Raw genomic sequence first — 16,681 nt, 5'->3', positions numbered from 1 at the left:
GCATCTGGGATGTATAGTCCAAGCAGCCTCACTGTCCAGAACTGCAATTAGAATCCACCAGGGACAGGGTATCCACCAATGACTAGTGGTTATCCAGGGCCACTAGGTTGTGAAGGCCACTGGAATTCTCTAAACTCCCTTAGGAACAATTGGATCCACCAGGGACACAGGGATCCATTGTCCTCTTCCTCCATGTCCCCAGTGCAGATCTTACCTGCTTGCCTACCGGATCACCAGCACCCAGCTCCTTCTCCAGCCTGGTGTGCTTCCCCAGGCCCCAGTGTGACAGCAACAGGTCAGTAGGTCCTCGGAAGACTGGGGATGGAAGAGGCAGTCCCCCTTCCTCCTCCCTCAATGGAAACTTCCCTCTCCCAGTGTTAGGCTGGAGCAAGGTTGAGCGCCCCCCACCCAAAGTGATCCTCCAGGCAGCTCCTCTGTCTGGTCACACCCACCTGCCACTCCTGCATGTGTCCAAGGCTGCAGAGGACTCCTGTTTCCTGAAACTATCCCACATAAAATTGCCCCTTGTTTTCAAAGTAGGAAGGAGATGGAGAAGGGTGCTTAATAATGGCCCCCAAAGATATTCACATCCTAATCCCTGGAACCTCTGTTATCTCACACATAAAAGGGATTTTGCAGGTGAATCAAGTGTGCTGGTGGGGAGCAAAAAAGGTGATTACGGACCCTGAGGTAGGGAGATTGTCACAGATTACAGGTGAGCTTTAAATGCAACCACAAGGGTCTTTATAAGGAGGAGATAGAAGTTTCACAGCCAGAGAGATGGCAGCATAAGAAAGACTTCACCACCACTGCTGGCTTCACAGGCAGAAGAAGGGGCCACAAACCAAGGAATGTGGCAGCCTCCAGAAGCTGGAAAAGGCAATGAAATATTCCCCCCTAGAGCTTCATAGCAGCCTGCCCTGATGACACCTTGATTTCAGCTCAGTGAAACCCATTTCACAGTCATGAGAGAATAAATGCGTGTTGTTTCAAGCCACCAAGTTTGTTACAGCAACAACAGGAAACTAACACAGTGTATTGAACAAAGTCCCAAATGTCTGCCTAGGAATCCAGACATACCTCCATACACAGCAGGCAGTTAATCCTTTTTTCTCTAACTTTGTGATCCACTGACCTACTGTGTGGGCCGTGGGGACACAGTCCTGACCTGCAGGTGTGCATGGCCTAAGTCACATGTTTGTGTCCCATTTTCGTGGGGCCACCCTTGTCTACCCATGCTTAAAATGTAAGTCCCTTAGTGTCCACTCAAGCTGGGACTCAAGAGCTCAAAGGACAACAAGGCTAGGAGACTGACGTGTGCAGTATAGGAACAAGGTGGGCCGGGGACCAGAACCGCTGGACCTTCTCATGGGTTTGCTACTCAGTGGCCCCAGCTGCCAGGCAGGAGGAGCGGAACGGCTGATCTGACCAGCAGAGGCCAGAAATCAGAGTTGTTACACAGAAACTTCCCTACCATAAAAGTGGGATTCGTTAAAAATCTACAACACATATGAAGGACCATTAGTTTTCTCTCTGCTTGCAAACAGAAGTAGGCCACTGCTCTCCTGGGCTTTCTGCATCTCCCACATGTTCACCCCGGACTCTGCTGTCTCAGGAAGGGTGGGAAGAGGCAGTTGTTGAGCATCTACCTGAGGCTAACGAGGTCCCAGAGCTTGGAAAAGTTGTCAGCCTGCATCGCACCACAGATAGGGAGACCCAAGCTTGAAAGTCACCCCTCAGCCACTGGTCAGGGTGGATTCTACCAGGCCTCACTTCAGATGGGAAGGGGCGCGGGGGCGCGCAAGAGCAGCTTCTTTTCTTGCACCCAGGTGGCTTCCTGGGAACCTTGATTTACTACAGCGCCCTCTACTGCCTCCTGGTCTTCCAGGCTGCGTCCAGGTCCTGAGGACAAGATTGCTAAGATGAATGAATGGGCCTTCTCCGGCCGCTCACGGGGCCTCCAGCCGGTGGCTCTTCCTGTGGATGACTAGCTGGGACTTCCAGTCGAAGCCGCGGCCGCAGTCACCGCAGAAGTGGCGCTGCTGGCCAACGTGGCTCTTGCGGTGGATGACCAGCTGCGACTTCCAACTGAAGCTGCGCCCGCACTCCTCGCAGGCGTAGTTCCGAGGGGCTGTGCGCCGGGGGTGGCGCAGGGCACCTGGCTCCCGGGGACTCTGCAGCGGCTTCTCAGCACCCGCGACGGTCAGAGCTGAGGCCTGAGCACCCTGCCCACCGGTGTGTGTCCGGTGGTGGATGACGAACACCGACTTCCAGTCGAAACCACGGCCGCACTGCTCACAGGTGTAGGGCTTGCGCGCGGTGCTCGGCACAGGTGGCGGTGGGACCAATGCGGTGGCCCCAGACGGGCCCTCCCAGGACAGCGGGGACTCGGGGCAGCCTGGAGGACCCTCACTCTCACCTCCTGGGAAAAGGACACGCGGTGGACCAGTGGCCACGGTGCCAGAACGTTGGCCTGCCATCCGACCCCCCTCCCCTCCCGCCCCACTGAGTGTGTGCCACACAAGCTCCAACCCACCCAATACCAGGTGGCCCTTTTCACATGGGGCAGCACTCACGCTGACAGAGGCTTCCTGGGTCCTCTGTCCCTGCGCTCAGTGCCCCTGGCTCCAACTCCGCAGATGCATCAAGCCTAGGGGGTGGTAACCCTGCTGGGGTGGGGAGTGATCAGGCACCACTCCTGGAACTGGGCAGGTGAAAGGCTGGCACAAAGGAGGGGTAGGGTGGGGACCGTGGCGGGTGGCAAGGGAGCCCCTTGGGAAAGAGGAAGAAGGAGGGTGCCCACAGGGAAGGGAAGGATGCAGGAAGTGGCTGGTCCTCACCCAGGGAGACCACTGAGCCGTACTTCTCCAGCATGGCGTCCCAGTACAGCTCCTTCTGTGACGGATTCAGCAGCCCCCACTCCTCCTGCCGGAAGGAGGCCTTTCACTGCCTGCACCTCCACTCCTCCCCAGGTCACAGCCTCATTCCCTGGAGACTCAGAGGATGCTCAGAAGGAGGTGTGAGAGATGGGGAAGCGGGTGGGTGGGAGCAGCCTGAGGTTCACTGGGCAGAAGCTGCTGGCACTCATCCCCAAGCTGCCCCATCCCACATTCTGGAGGAACAGAATCTACGACTCCTGGATTTGCTGGGAGGCAGAGTAACAGACAGATGTGGCTGGACCCACACCTGTGCCTTGAGCAATGTCCCCTTGGGCAAAAGATCAAGAGACTCAGGGGACTCCAGGCTCCTCTCCAGGGAAGCTGCAAAGAGCCCTCAGCACTCCCAGATGTGGGCACCTGGCTGCCCACATGATGGGAGGTACAGCCCCCCACACCTGGCACAGGTGATGTGGGCAGGTGATGTACATGGTTGGGCTGGTGGGCTGGGTTCTCTGTGTGGACAGGGAGAACCTTCTAGCCTTGAGAGTCTGCCCTTCTGGCCTCTCAAAATCTCATCATCTGGTTGAGGCTTTGCTGGGTTGGGAAAAATAGTCCCCACAGACAAGCCACAGGGGAGGCAGTGGCCACAGGGAGTCACAGCCGGGATGGTGCTGACTGGAGGTGAGGAGACTCTGAACGAGTCTGTATATGTTTCTTATTGTCCCTCAGGCTATGGAGGGAGTCTGGGGCACTTCAAAGCCTCCTAGCTCATCTCAACCACCTCTTCCACTGGGATGCTCGAGTAGAGTGGCTTAGGAGCAAAGTTGCTGGGAGAGGACAGGGCCCCTGCTACCCATACTCAAGAAGCGAGCAGTGCAGGTAGCGGGGGCCTCAGCTGAGCTTCCACACCCAGCTGGAGAGAGAGGACTGCGGGCATTTCCTGCGAAGAGCCTCTCCATTCAGACCTCAGTTGTGCTGGGGAGACAGGACTGCTGTGTGGCTGAGGCTCAGGCTTTCACCCATGGTTGGTCATCTTGTCCCCTCCCCACCTGTACACCCTTATGGGTAGATGCAAATCCCCACGTGTCGGCTCGGGACTGCTGGGAGCTGCAACCCCCTGACTTCTCAGTGAGGAAGCCGATTCCTAACAGTTCCCATCATACTCTAAATCAGTTTTCTAAAATCCTCCCCAACTATCTAGACTGCCAATCTGTCCCCGTCCCCCAGGACCTACAGGGCACCCTGGTACCAACTCTGATCTGGGCAGCAAAGTACAAAAATGGCTGGCCTAGGAGCCTGAAACACTGGCAGGCAGAGTGGCCACCAAGGACATTCTCCACCCACCTGGGGCTGCTCACCTGAATCCTGGGTGGATGGAAGGAGGCGGAGTCAGGTTCCCCATGTCCAACTGGCCCCTCTTGGGACTGGGCTGGATTTAAGGGACTACCAGGTACTAGGAAGAGAGGCAGACAGGGGTCAGGGGTCAGGAGGCAGACACGTGAGCCAGGGCAGATGAGCTGGTACTGGTGCTGCAGCCATGGCCCTCCTCTACCAGCAGGTAGGAGGCCACTGTGTGTGCCAGCCACATGGCAAGCAGTGAGCCAGCACTTTGTTCCTGCCTTGCAGGGACCTGCCATGTAGTCTATAGTCCCTCCTGGGTCCCAATTCCAGCTGGGGACGTCCACACTCCACCAGGAGACCCCTAGCCAAGTGTGGCCTCCACTCTCACCCATTTCCTGCCCATCCGCATCAGGCTCCACCTTCACGCTGCAGTTGGGCTGAGCAGACCCCTTCTTCTGGGCATCCTGTGGCCCCTCCCCAGCAGCTGCCCTGAGGGGCTCTACTATTCCTGGAGAGTGGGGTCTCCCCAGTGAGTCCTCTGCCTGCTGTGCTGCTGGGAGCACTGCTTGTTTCAGGACGTGGGCTGTGATCTGAAGGGAAGAGAGAAGTCACCAGGGCTCTAGTCTTGCTCTGTACCTCCTTAAAGCCAAACTGGCCATACTCACCCAGCCCAGTAGTTGCCCAGGATCATGCTGCAAGCCCTCGACCAGGGCCAAAGCCTCCTCAGGGCTACCTGGTCTCTGGACTCGTACCCAGGCCTGGATCTCAGCAGGCAGTGAGCCCAGAAACTGTTCCAGTACCAGTAGCTCCAGCATCTGCTCCTTGGAGTGCACCTCTGGCCGCAGCCACTGGCGGCAGAGCTCTTGAAGCCGGGACAGAGCTTCTTGGGGACTGGCCACCTCCTGGTAGCAGAACCGCCGGAAGCGCAGGCGCGCTGCCTCAGGGTCCTCTAAGGTGGCCTCAGGGTCCATGGAGGGCAGGAGTGGGGAGTCCAGTGAGGATGGCATTTTTGTGTCAGGAGTCTTCTTGGAGCCACCAAGGGGAACCTGCAGAAAAGGAGGGGTCAGGGTACAGGCCAAAAGGCCATCGTCAGGATAAGCCAAGCTTTGGACAAGTACTTGGAGGTAGGTTGTCCAATGGAGCTTCCAGGAAAGTGCCAACATCTGGGGACAACAGGGGGTGTTGGAGAGACAGGTTTCCAGGATCAGGCTGAGGAGGAGCCACAGGAAGTGTCCAGCAGAGGAGGGATGTAGCAGTCAGTCCAGAGGACAGGGAGGTTTGGGGCCGTGAGAGTGGGAAGGGGGTAGGGCAGAACATGTTGACTGAAGTGGTCGCCCTGAGGGGCTGGCTATTGGGACAGGCGCGTCTGCGCACTCGGTCGAGGGTTGAGGCTGGACTCCAGGGCTCTGTGCTCGCCGACCACAGCGAACTGTGGATGACTCGCACCGTCTGGGCTGTGCATGTGAAAATCAAAAGCACAGCACAACGGAGCCACGAACTGTGAAGTCGTGAGAAGGCAACTGTGACCCTGAAGAGGGTCTGGAATGAAACACGCCCACGTGGGGGGGTCCTGTCAGACCCGCGAGATCAGCCTCCCGAGTCTATCTCTCAAAAATGGAAGGGAGGAAGGGAGGTCTTCCCAGAGGAGGCAGAACGATGCTTTGGGTGGGAGACATTCGGAGGTGAGGCGCACAGGAAATGTAGGGAGATACGCGGGCGCTCCCTAGCGCAAGGAGGAGGGCCTGGGTCCCGGGAGGAAGAAGCCGCGCCCAGCCCAGCCCTACCGGGCCCACGCTCACCTCAGCTACCGCGCCCGCAGGCCACTTCCGGTCAATGGCACCTCCGCTCCTCTCCCACCTCTCGCAGGACGCCCCGCCTCACCCTTCCCTCGCGTTGCCTTGGCGACACAGTTCTGGCCAATCACACCCCTGCTCCGAAGACACCGCCCCCTCCCTTAGGACTACGTTTCCCATGAGCTTCAACACGCAAGGACAGTCGCGGCATCCGCCAGCGGAGGCTCATTTTCCGAGATCTTTCACTACTAAGAGGCGCTCCATTCCTCGTAGAGGAATCTGCAGCGTAGTTCAGTTTATGGAGTTTCCTTCCTTCACTGGCGGCCGTTCTTCTTTGCATCTGCGTCCCACAACTCACCAACTGCCAAGCTGGGCCATTAGACTTTTGCGCATGTGCAAAACGGATAGGGCTCCTATTGGTAAGAGAGGTGAGGTACGTGACCCTTTGGCCAATCAGAGCTGGCACTCTGTTCAGGCCCCTCCCTCAACGTGCTGCTTGAGGCACGTGGCTGGTCTTGCGGGAGTCCAACCGCAGGAGTAAGTCTGCCTGTCTGCAGAGGTTCCCAAGGCAACAGCTGGAGCGTCTCTCTGCCCTCAGAGGAGACGGGGTAGCGTACTATCTCCGCAGAGACTTACCTCCTGGTGATCCCAGAAAGAAACAGGGTCCGGCTGGGAAGGCCCGCCGACCTGCTTCAGCGAGTAGAGTGTGGGTCCTTCATTTGATCTTCCCCCTGCGCTTTCTCCCGTGGGCACCCATTTACCAATGAGGAAACTGTCCCATGATTTACATATCCTGAGTCTGGCCGGTCTTCAGATACCAGTACTGAAACCTTTTACTTACTTTGGGGGTCAGAACTAGTAAGGTGACCTTTATTTTTAATTTATCTCCATAGGCAGTGTTATCGAGGTCAGTTTTGCTGAAACATGACTTCTGATACCTAGGAGTCCCTGGCTGCCAGCTCGTTACAAAGAGCTGTGGTCTTAACCACTGATTGGAAGGAAGCTCTGAGCATGTGAGTGGCTGGGAATTGTCAACTCTTCCCAGTGGCATCATTAAATTGGGCTCTTTTGTGGGGGCTTAGGTCTTTTCACAGGGACTATGCAGACCCTCTACAATCGGATCTCTCACCATCCACTGTAGAGACCTGGGGCTCTCACAGCTCCTCCAGTATCTCTCCCTTCAGTCATTCTTTAGGTCTTCCCTCACAGGAGACTGCTGGTGTCATGATTTCTTGTTTTGCAGCATAAGCTGGTGAGTCTGCATCTACCCATGCCAACTCAGTACTGACTTTCCCTAAGTCAGTGACAGCTACCTCATCCTCATCTAGGTGTAGAATGCCATTGTCATGTACTTTTTTCCATCCTCTTCCTCACAAACCCACAGGATTTGTCTTAAACACGGTCTTCTCTGGTTTCAGTTGGCTTTTGAACCAAGTGAGGATGGGTTCAGTTCACCATCTTGACCCAGAAAGACTAGGAGCACTTTTATAGTCACAGCCTGTTCAGGCCTAAGAGTATGGGAGCCCGCCTGGCAAGATGAGGCTCAATGTGACCAGAGGTTTGAGGGAGGGCAACTTAGGGGCCAACACATGGGAGAAGGAGGATGCCCATGTTTGCTCTTCCCGTAGGAACAGAGTGGAGGCCACTGAACAGTCCTGAGTAGTGGGAGGGGTACATTTATGGAAAAACTCAGAGATAGCAGAGGCTACAGAGGTGGGAAGTTCAAGGAAGCATGGAGGAGGCTAGTGGAGAGACAGTAGACTCAGGCTGAGGGGTCAGGAGAGCTCAAGGTGGAAACTGGGCTCCTGGAGGAGCTTCTGTCCAAGTTGCAGAAAATGTTGCATGTGACTCTCTGAGTCCCCACAGGCTCCCAGAAGGGGAGCTCTCAGTCAGGGTGGGGAGGCAAGCCCGGGGAAAGGAGAGATGGGGGCAAGGCCAGAATGTGGACCAGAGCAGAGGGCAAGAGTCCAGGAGGGGCAGACAATGGCTCAGGAGCCCAGGCATGGAGCATATGTCCTGGAAGGGTCTGGGGGGTGGGGTCTTGCATGACTCCTCTCCTCTCCCCACATCGTTGTGTGGTTTCTGGGACAAAAGATAGGACTGGCTCTGCTGGCAGGTGGGGAGTGGGAGTGGGGGTATCATGTCTGTGCTCACTCAGTATGGCAGATGTCTGTGAGGTCTTAGATATGATGGGATTGGAACACCTGCTGGACTGCAGTCAACCTTTGGGGTCACATGTAGCCCCTGCCTCAGATGCCATAGCTTGGAACCACAAAGGCTCAACTCCTAGCAGAGCTGCTGTTTGGGGCAGTCTCACCCCATCTACCTGCCCAGGTCTCCCAGCACTTCAGGGGGCCATAGACAGGCTGTGTCTCTACCCTGTGGCTTTTCCAAAAGACCCACCAGTTTGAAGCCAAGTCCCCACAGGTCTATAGCGGTGACACATCCACTCTGTGCTAGGGTGAAACCAGGCTGTTACCATGCACTTATTTGAAAAAGAAACCTTTATAAGGGAGGCTCCCTGGACTTGGTGGGAGGGGAGCCTGAAGGTGTGGACTCCCAGAGAGTTGTGTAAGAATTTACAGTCAATGTCTCTCCCAAGTTAGTTCCAAGTTGTAACTTCTAGTCCTTTTTTCCCTAAGCAAAAAGACCATTAACTTCCCTGGAAGTGAGGCCAGAGGTCGAGATGGGCTCTAGTCCGCTAAAGGCCACAGGAAGCAAACTGGCCCCCACCCCAACTGTCGGCCTCAGTGTCCCCATCATGTGGGGGTATCACACTGAGGGCAGATCTCAGAAGGGTGCCACACCTGGGCAGAGACCCTGCAGAAGCAAGCAGCCCTATCTTGTCTTCTATGAGCCTGTTATTTCAGTCACTTCCTGTCAGGGCAGTGGGGATATAAAGGCTCCTGTAACTTTGACTTTGGTAACAACGGGACATGGCCAGAGCTGAGGCTTGGATGTGAATCTGTATGGACGAGTGTGGCTGGGGAGCTATCGTTCTCTTTCCCCCTGCAGACCTCTACCTCTTCCACCTCCCAACAGCTGGCCATGTGCAGGGAGCCAGGCCAGGCCTCTCTCTGCCCTCACAGCTGCCAGACGAGTGTGGGGGTGGGATGGTGAGCTGCCTGGATGCTAGGCCTGGCCCTACAGTGTGTAACTTACACCCCATCTCTGCGCCTTTGTTTCCTATTATGAGAAGTGGGGGCAATGGCCACATCAGCCACCTCAAAGGACTGTTAGGGGGAACCTTGCAGCACTAAGAACAAGAGCTGGAAGTTGGCACGTGTTGGCCTTATAAAGAACCTGTCTATCGGGGCGCTGCAAACACCCTCTGTAGGCTGGAATCCTTTTCCCCCCTTCTCTTCTCTAGAAGAGAAAGCTGAGGCTTAGAGCCCAGCCCCTTGCCCAAGGCCAGCACCCAACCCGACATGACCTCTTGTCCACTGTGCACCCTCCCAGGGAGCCTCGGATGAACAGACGCCTGGGGGGAGTATCCTGAGTGTTTGTGAACCAGACATTTTGGGTGTGGACATCACAAATTCCTCTGGACCACCTCCACCCCCATCCCGGCACTCCCCTCCTCCCCTAAGTGTCCAGTCATAACATGCGACAAGGGGCACCACGATGCCAGCCTCCCCTGCCTCTGACAGCCACCACTCAGCCCCACCAAGTCCCAGCCTCCATGTCCATCTTCCTGACTGTTCTGCAATGAGACCTCTGAGGGATGGAAGAGGCAGTTGTGGCTGAAGTGGCAGATGTCACCATGTGAACTTCAGAGCACACACAAGGCTTCTCCAGAGTGGATTTGCTTAGGATTCAGCCTTCAGCCTTGGAAGGGGCTCGTTACAGGTAAGAAAGGGCGGAGCTGGGACCTAGGCCTCAGCCGGCTTTGGTGGCTTTGGCAGCTCTGCTGCTGCTGGGCCTGAGGCAGAAGTGGGTGGGTCCCCTGGGGCGCTCTCTGATGAGGCCCCTGAAGGAGGCCTGGTTCTGCGCCTCCGCACTGGCTTCTCACCGGTGTGGATCCTCTGGTGGTGGAAGAGGGCCGGGCGCTCGCGGAAGGCGCGGCCGCACTGCGAGCACACAAACGGCTTCTCTCCCGTGTGGATGCGCCGGTGGCTGAGCAGCACGGCGCCTTTGGCAAAGGCCTTGCCACAGTCACCACAGCGGTAGGGCCGCTCGCCCGTGTGCAGCAGCTGGTGCTGCGTGAGGTTGGAGCTGTGGCTGAAGGCGCGACCACACTGTGTGCAGGTGAAGGGCTTCTCACCAGTGTGTACCCGCTGGTGCTTGAAGAGGGAGGAGCCCTGGCTAAAGGCGGCTCCACAGAGTGTGCAGGCATATGGCTTCTCACCCGTGTGTGTGCGCTCGTGCTGGATCAGATGGGAGTTGCGGCAGAAGCGGCGGCCACACCTCGCACAAGCATAGGGCCGCCCACCCGCATGGATCTTGCGGTGCTGGCTGAGGTTGGAGCCATGGCTGAAGGCCTTGCCGCACTCGCTGCAGCGAAAGGCCTTTTCGGCGGTATGGATGCGCTGGTGCCGCACCAGTGAGGAGCTGTGCCTGAAGGCCTTGCCGCAGGCCAGGCACGCATAGGGGGTCTCACCACTATGGATGCGCTGGTGCTGTGTCAGGTGCGACGTCTGGCTGAAGGCCTTGCCACACTGTGTGCACTCATAGGGTCGCTCCCCGGTGTGTGTGCGCAGGTGCTTGAGGAGGTCAGAGCTCTTCACGAACACCTTGTTGCATGCCCTGCATTCGAAGGTCTTCTCCCCGGGGAGCAGGCCAGGGCTACCATGGAGGGCCTCGCCTAGCTCATCCCAGGTTGGGGGCTCCTGGCAGGCAGGGAGTCTCTGAGGTTCCTGCCAAGCCATCCCCATTCCTAGTTGCCCCACAGTGTGACTGGCCTCAAGGTCTGGGACACTCAGGAAGGTTCTCCCAGGGGGTTTCTGAAGCTCGGAGGCCCTCAGCTGCTTGCCTGGCTCTGCATGGTCTGTGAGGGCTTTCTCTGTGGGTGGGCTGCCCAGAGGAGCCCGCAGTGGGGAGGTCAGCCGCAGGCTGATGCTGGCCTCACCACTGCCCGGGCGTAGCAGGAGCCTTTCCCAGTAGATCACGGAGACCCCCGTGGGTTTTCTCTCCTGAGATGAGGAAATGCCCTGCCAAGCCTCCGGGCATTTTTCAGGTTCACAGGCAGCAGTGGTGGGGAAGACCCTGGCAGGCATCGGAGGGAGCCTATCCTGGAAGGTTCTTGGCCATGCTGCTTCCCCAGAAACATCTCTGCCCTCTGCCAGACATTGGGAACCTGAAGGCACAGAAACAGTGGATTACTAGGTCATCCTGACCACGGGGAAGTGACTGGGACAGTCCAAGTGGGTGGGCAAGAAGACCCCCAAGGTCTGGTGGAAGCTAGAGAGAAGAACAGATACCCTTTCTGTACGCAGCTCACTTGTCTGGGGGACTCCCCAGCTTGCTGTGCACCTTATGCTGATGGCTACCTGACGCCGGAGTTTTACTCATGAACTCTGTTTACAGATGCCTCTCCCCTCGCATGGTGAACTCCACGAAGGCAGGACCAGGATCGTCCTGGTCAAGGCTGTGCCTGTGGTTCCGAGGCCTGGTCATTGCAAGAGCTCAAGAAACAATGAACACATGAATGAATGGCCCCAGAGACAAAATGGTAAGGTAAGACAGGGAAGGTTTAAGACCATACACTATGGCTGAGGGTGGGATTCTGAGGTCTGGGGTGTCCTGGGACTTCCGCACTTAAGGGCAGCCAAGGCTGGAGCCTGTAAGAGAGGCTAATGGTGGAAGGAGAACAGGAGGGAATCAGGTGGGAGGCAGGAGAGGACAGTGTCCAGCAGGGTGGGAAAGAGAGACACCCCCCTACCCTGGAAGCCCCACTCACCAGGGCTGGGCCTCCTCTGGGCATTCCTGGCCAGGGTCACATCTGACCCACTGAGAAGCCAGGGCTCCTCACCACACTCTAGCTGGATGACTATACGAGGTCGGGAGGCGGAGAGTCCTGTAAGACAAGACAAGCATGTGAGGGGCCAGCCCCAGCTCACGACAACGAAGTGTCCAACAGATGGCAGGAGTCAGGGCTTCATGCATCAGAGGTGGCGTCATCTGTGCAACTAAGAAAACCTGAAGGTCCCACCACTGTTCAGGGCTCATAGGAGCAGCTTAATGGTTCCTGTGCGGAGAAACATGTCAGCAGTACCAAAGGAGCCCAGGCACAGAGGGACCATAGCTGGACAGACATACTTAGAGGTGCCATAGCCAGACAGTGGGTGTGGGGCTGCTCAGATGGCCACCAGGAGATAAGGGGTTGGTGCTGGTGGAGCAGCCCGGTGACAACTAAGCTTCCCCATGGAGGACCCAGGGCCTTACCCAGTGAGGCCACCAGTGCAAAGTTCTCTAGCATCACGTGGCGGTACAGGGCCCGCTGGGCTGCGTCCAAGAGCCCCCACTCTTCCCGGGAGAAGTACACGGCCACGTCCTCAAAGACAATCAGGCCCTACAGCAGTGGGCAGGGGAAGACAGACATGATGTAAATTATGGCTGTGTGACCCAAGGCCCAACTTTCTGTCCCAGTGGCTACTTCTGATCTCCCTCAGACATTTACCTTCCCCCGAAGATGCAAATCCTCTCACCTGTCTAGGCCCCCTCCCTGACTAGGCCTTACAAGCCTCCTTGGCCTGTCCACTGGCCACTCTAATCAAGGCTGCCAGAGCAAGCCCCCAACTGTCAGCGGGCTGCCAATCCAAGGGGAGTCCCAGGCATCCAGTCATTCTCCAGCCTCTGCACAGGCTGACTCCCCAGACATGCCCCTAGTGCTCTCTCAGTAAGCAGCTGTATGTGTCTCAGCTGTTTCCCTCGCACCACATGCCCACCTCTGTTGGCAATGCTGGCCCTGCTGAACTTGCCTGACATTTTAAGGCCGCTCTCCCAGCCCAAAGGACTGGCTGATCCCCTCTGGTCTCCACAGAGTGAACTAAAGGATCTAGTGGGCCAGTTTCTCCTTCCATAGCCATACCCTCTCTATTTTCTTCTTAACTTGATTGCCACCTGCCAGACTTCCCAAGAACCTCAGAAACTGTGAGCAGCTCTTTATCTCCCTAGCTGAGTCAGTGAAATCTCCTTTTCCTACATTTGATTCCTAGGCCCTGCCTCAGCTCAGAAAACCAGAACTCCGTCTCTGAAAATCAACAATTCCAGGTGCACATGACAACTCAACTCTGGGCAGATTCTTCCCGATTCTCCCCTGAAACCTGCTTTCCCTTCAAATTCCTGACTTAGTTCCCAGCAGCTCCATTCTTCTGTTGCTCAGACTAAAAAATCTTGGGAAGGTCTTCACATAGGACATCCAGTCACAGCCTGCACCTGATAACAAGGCAGATGTATTGGGAATTCAACAGCTTTCCCATCTCCAAAAACCCAATCTGGTCCATGCACCATTGTCTCCTCCCTGCATACAACCCCTCCCCTGTGTCTGTTCTTCATTCAGGAAACAACGGAATTGGTTAAAATTCCTAACTTTAACCATGTCACCATGTCTAAAATCATCTATAGCTCCCGGTGCCCTCGGGATAGTCCACTCCTCGGCCTGACACTTCATGCATACTATCTTCTCGAGCTCCACGTGAAAAGCTCTCGTCCGAAAGCACAAAGGCTGTCTCCCTTCCCATCTTTTACACGTGCGGGACCCTCACCTCCTTGGCTGCCAGAAGTGGGGATCCTTCACGTGCACGCCCCACTGACCTGGATACCGGGTCCAGGGCGTATCAAGAGGGGAAGATAAAACGTCAGGTGAAATCCCTCCCAGGCGGGATTCTGGTCCATGGAGGAGGGGTCCCGGCGGGCGCCTGGGGTCTGGGGCTACCTCTACTCACCTGCGCCGCCGCCGCCATCGGAATCTGCGCTTGCGGCAGCCGAGCCGGGCGCCCCTACTCCTGGCCTCAGTCTCCGAGTCCGTCAAGGGCACAGATGCCCAAGGTACCGCCTCCGCGACGCCACGGAGGCCGGAGAGCACGTGGGTCCGGGAGCCGCCCGAAGGCCCCAGGGGGCCCACGCGACACCGGAGAAACCAAGGCTGGGGGGCGTGGCCGTCGGCCCGCAAGCACAGCGCTTGCGGAGCGGGCCCTGAGCCCACGTCTTCCTTCGGCCCTCGCCTCCGGTCTCCAGAACCTCCTAGAAAAACGGACCCACCAGCCGCGCTCCAGCCCCCAACACCGCGGTGGCCCGACGGCCTGCAGCGAAGTGACAGTCTCGGAGGCCGGAAGTTCGACCCCCGCCAGCCCTCACAGGTCCAATGCATGAAGCGGAGTCACTCGCAGAGCCTTCTGGGAAGGGTAGTTCCAGGGTGCCTTTTGGCCATGATAATGATGATAGTGGCGGTGGTGAAACAATAATACTAACAGCTCTCATGTACTTAGCACCCCGGTCCCTGGACCTGTGCTAAGCAGGAAAGCTGTATTTTCCAAGTTTCCTCTCTGGAATTTGACGTAGAGCTGATTACGAGTGAGCATCCCAATTCCTCAGGAGAGTGGGTCAACCCCAGAGTTTCCGATTCCGTGTAATGGGGCAAGAACTTGCAAGTTCCCCAGTGATGCTGATGGTACTGACTCAGGGACCATACTTTGGAGATCGATGAATAAAAGATGTTTAATATTACTGCACAAAGTCTCCTTGGGGGACGGGACATATCTCCATTTCACACACAGAAGAAAAGTGCTTCCCAGAAGCCCCTCAGGGCTGGCAGCCCGAGGCCCAGGACGTGGATCGCTTGCGGGACATCGCTGAGGGAGGAAATCTGGGAGCGGCCCCTTTAAGAGGAAGCGAAGCCTCCAATGGGCTGTTCTTCAATTAGGAGCTTCATTTCCCAGAACCCTTCACGATGGCGCTTAAGCGTTGCCATGGAAAAGCTGAAGCCGCCCGCTCGGATGTAGGCCGAACTACATTGACCAAAAGGCTCGGGGGTTCGGGGGCACCTGCGCCAATCACAGCGCAAAATAACGAGTACTCCCTGTGGCTCAGTCGGTAGGGGCGGGACTTCTAGCTGTTATCTAGCGGAAGATCAGTTTGCTATTGCCGGGTCGTTCTATGTTACGGTTGGGGCTCTGAGCCCTGCGTCTCCGCCGCTTTTTTTTGCGCTTCTTCAGGACCAGCCCGCCAGTGAGCGGGATGGGGCCGACCTCGGCGCTTTGTGCCGGCTGCGATCCCCGGTAACGGGAGTGCTGCGCACCCGCCCTCGGTCCCTGCGGCCCCAGGAGGCGGCGCCCTGGGACCTGTGCACGTTTGCACTGTGAAGTGACGGGCGGCGGGCGGGCATCCGACTCAATGCAAGTGTGGGGTCGGCCGAGCACACAGGGCCGGCTCGGATCCAATGGTGGCGGCTCTGACCTCTCACTCGGACCCCACCCACAGGGCCCGGGACCCCCCAGGGGGGCGGAGACGACCGGTGTGCCTGGACTCTTCTCCGTCCCCTTCCTTCGCTGCTGGGGACCCTAGGGTCTCCCGAAGCAGGGGTTATGTGGAAAGACGGTCATTTCTCGAATACATCAGGACAAGGTGTGGGAGGCTGTTTCAAGCACAGGCACCGGGATGTGCAAATGCTTGGAGGTGCGACTTGAGCTGGTAGTGTTCAGGTTGGCCTTGGGACCAGTGGACTGGAGCCAGGCCTGGAGTGGCAGCCTGAGGTGCTAGGCCTGTCATCTGAGGGAGGTGGGTGGGAGCCACCCAAGGATTGGAGCAGAGGAGGATAACCTGATTCAGGTGTTCACAAGCTTCCTGTGGCTGCAGAGTGGAAAACAGATGTGGCAGGGGTGAGGGTTAGCAAGGAGAAAGGGAGGACCATAAGGATGTGACCTTAACAGACCAGGGGAGTGACTGGTGGCTTGGCCAGAGTGGTGAAGGAGTTGGGAGAAGGGATTGGATTTTGGATCTTTGAGGTTAAGCCAGCCAGATTTTTTTAATGTGGAAGGTGAGAAAGAGAAGTGGATGAGGTAGGGGTGTGTTCATGGTTTTGGGCCCAGCAACTGGAAAGTGGAAGTGAGTTGACTGAGATGGGAAATCAGGGGAGATCAGGAGGTGGATTTTGCCCATGTTGAGGCTGAGTTTCCTGAGTGGAGGTGATGGATGGGCAGCTGGACATGCAGGTCTAAATTATACTGAGGGATTTAGCTTGGAGATGGGCAGTCGGCAGAAGCCAGCTGGTGAACTGAAGGGGAGCTGTGGATCCGATTCATAAGGGGGCATCTTTAGACATGGTCAGGGCAACTGAGGAATGGGTGGCTGGCCTGGGTGCCTGGAGAGGGAGAGGGAGGCTATCACAATGTCAGATGAAGGGAGGAACAGCAATGAGGAAAGGTGTGTGGGGGAGAGGAGGGTCCAGAAGGTGACCAAGGTCCCTCAGATGGAGGCTGAGACATATTGGAGACAGAGGTGGGATGACACATGACTGGGGCTGGCACTCATGGCACTGGAGTTTGGTAGGAGGAGTGTGTTAGGAGTAGTTTTGCCCACCAGATGTATTGGGATGTGGGATCACAGGCCTAGTCTGGATGTGTTCATCTGTGCATTTTTTTTGTTTGTTTTTGTTTTTGTTTGTTTTTCTGCTGTCTTTTGGTCTGGTTGACTTAGCTGTCCCCATCATGGCAGGGCTGTGTGACCTTT

At 56.8% G+C, this 16,681-nt stretch overlaps 2 protein-coding genes across 6 annotated transcripts; both read right to left on the bottom strand.

Annotated features, from left to right (window-relative positions):
• Positions 1-966: 966 nt before the first annotated feature.
• On the bottom strand, positions 967-6,338 carry ZNF446 (zinc finger protein 446). 5 transcript variants are annotated; one of them, XM_045849123.1, is made up of 7 exons: positions 6,020-6,338; positions 4,886-5,266; positions 4,609-4,810; positions 4,238-4,332; positions 2,841-2,925; positions 2,577-2,669; positions 967-2,422 (listed from the first exon to the last, which is right to left on the bottom strand). In XM_045849123.1, exons 2-7 carry the CDS (start codon positions 5,225-5,227, stop codon positions 1,950-1,952), a joined length of 1,290 nt encoding a protein of 429 aa, XP_045705079.1. In that variant the 5' UTR covers positions 5,228-5,266; positions 6,020-6,338; the 3' UTR covers positions 967-1,949. The 5 variants fall into 5 exon arrangements, with proteins under 5 accessions (XP_045705079.1, XP_045705085.1, XP_045705092.1 ...); XM_045849129.1 differs by having other exon boundaries at positions 2,577-2,666; XM_045849136.1 differs by having other exon boundaries at positions 2,577-2,650; positions 2,864-2,925.
• Positions 6,339-9,506: 3,168 nt separating this feature from the next.
• LOC123825500 (zinc finger protein 324A-like) lies at positions 9,507-14,278 on the bottom strand. Its single transcript, XM_045848938.1, has 4 exons — positions 13,900-14,278; positions 12,398-12,524; positions 11,913-12,029; positions 9,507-11,309 (listed from the first exon to the last, which is right to left on the bottom strand). Exons 1-4 carry the CDS (start codon positions 13,915-13,917, stop codon positions 9,886-9,888), a joined length of 1,686 nt encoding a protein of 561 aa, XP_045704894.1. The 5' UTR covers positions 13,918-14,278; the 3' UTR covers positions 9,507-9,885.
• Positions 14,279-16,681: the final 2,403 nt, after the last annotated feature.

The sequence above is a fragment of the Phyllostomus hastatus genome, unplaced genomic scaffold (genome assembly GCF_019186645.2).
Source record: "Phyllostomus hastatus isolate PE091 unplaced genomic scaffold, TTU_PhHast_1.1 phas_contig_133, whole genome shotgun sequence".
NCBI lineage: Eukaryota > Metazoa > Chordata > Mammalia > Chiroptera > Phyllostomidae > Phyllostomus > Phyllostomus hastatus.
The sequence above is the reverse complement of the archived record's forward strand: the minus strand, read 5'-3'. Positions and strand labels throughout refer to the sequence as shown.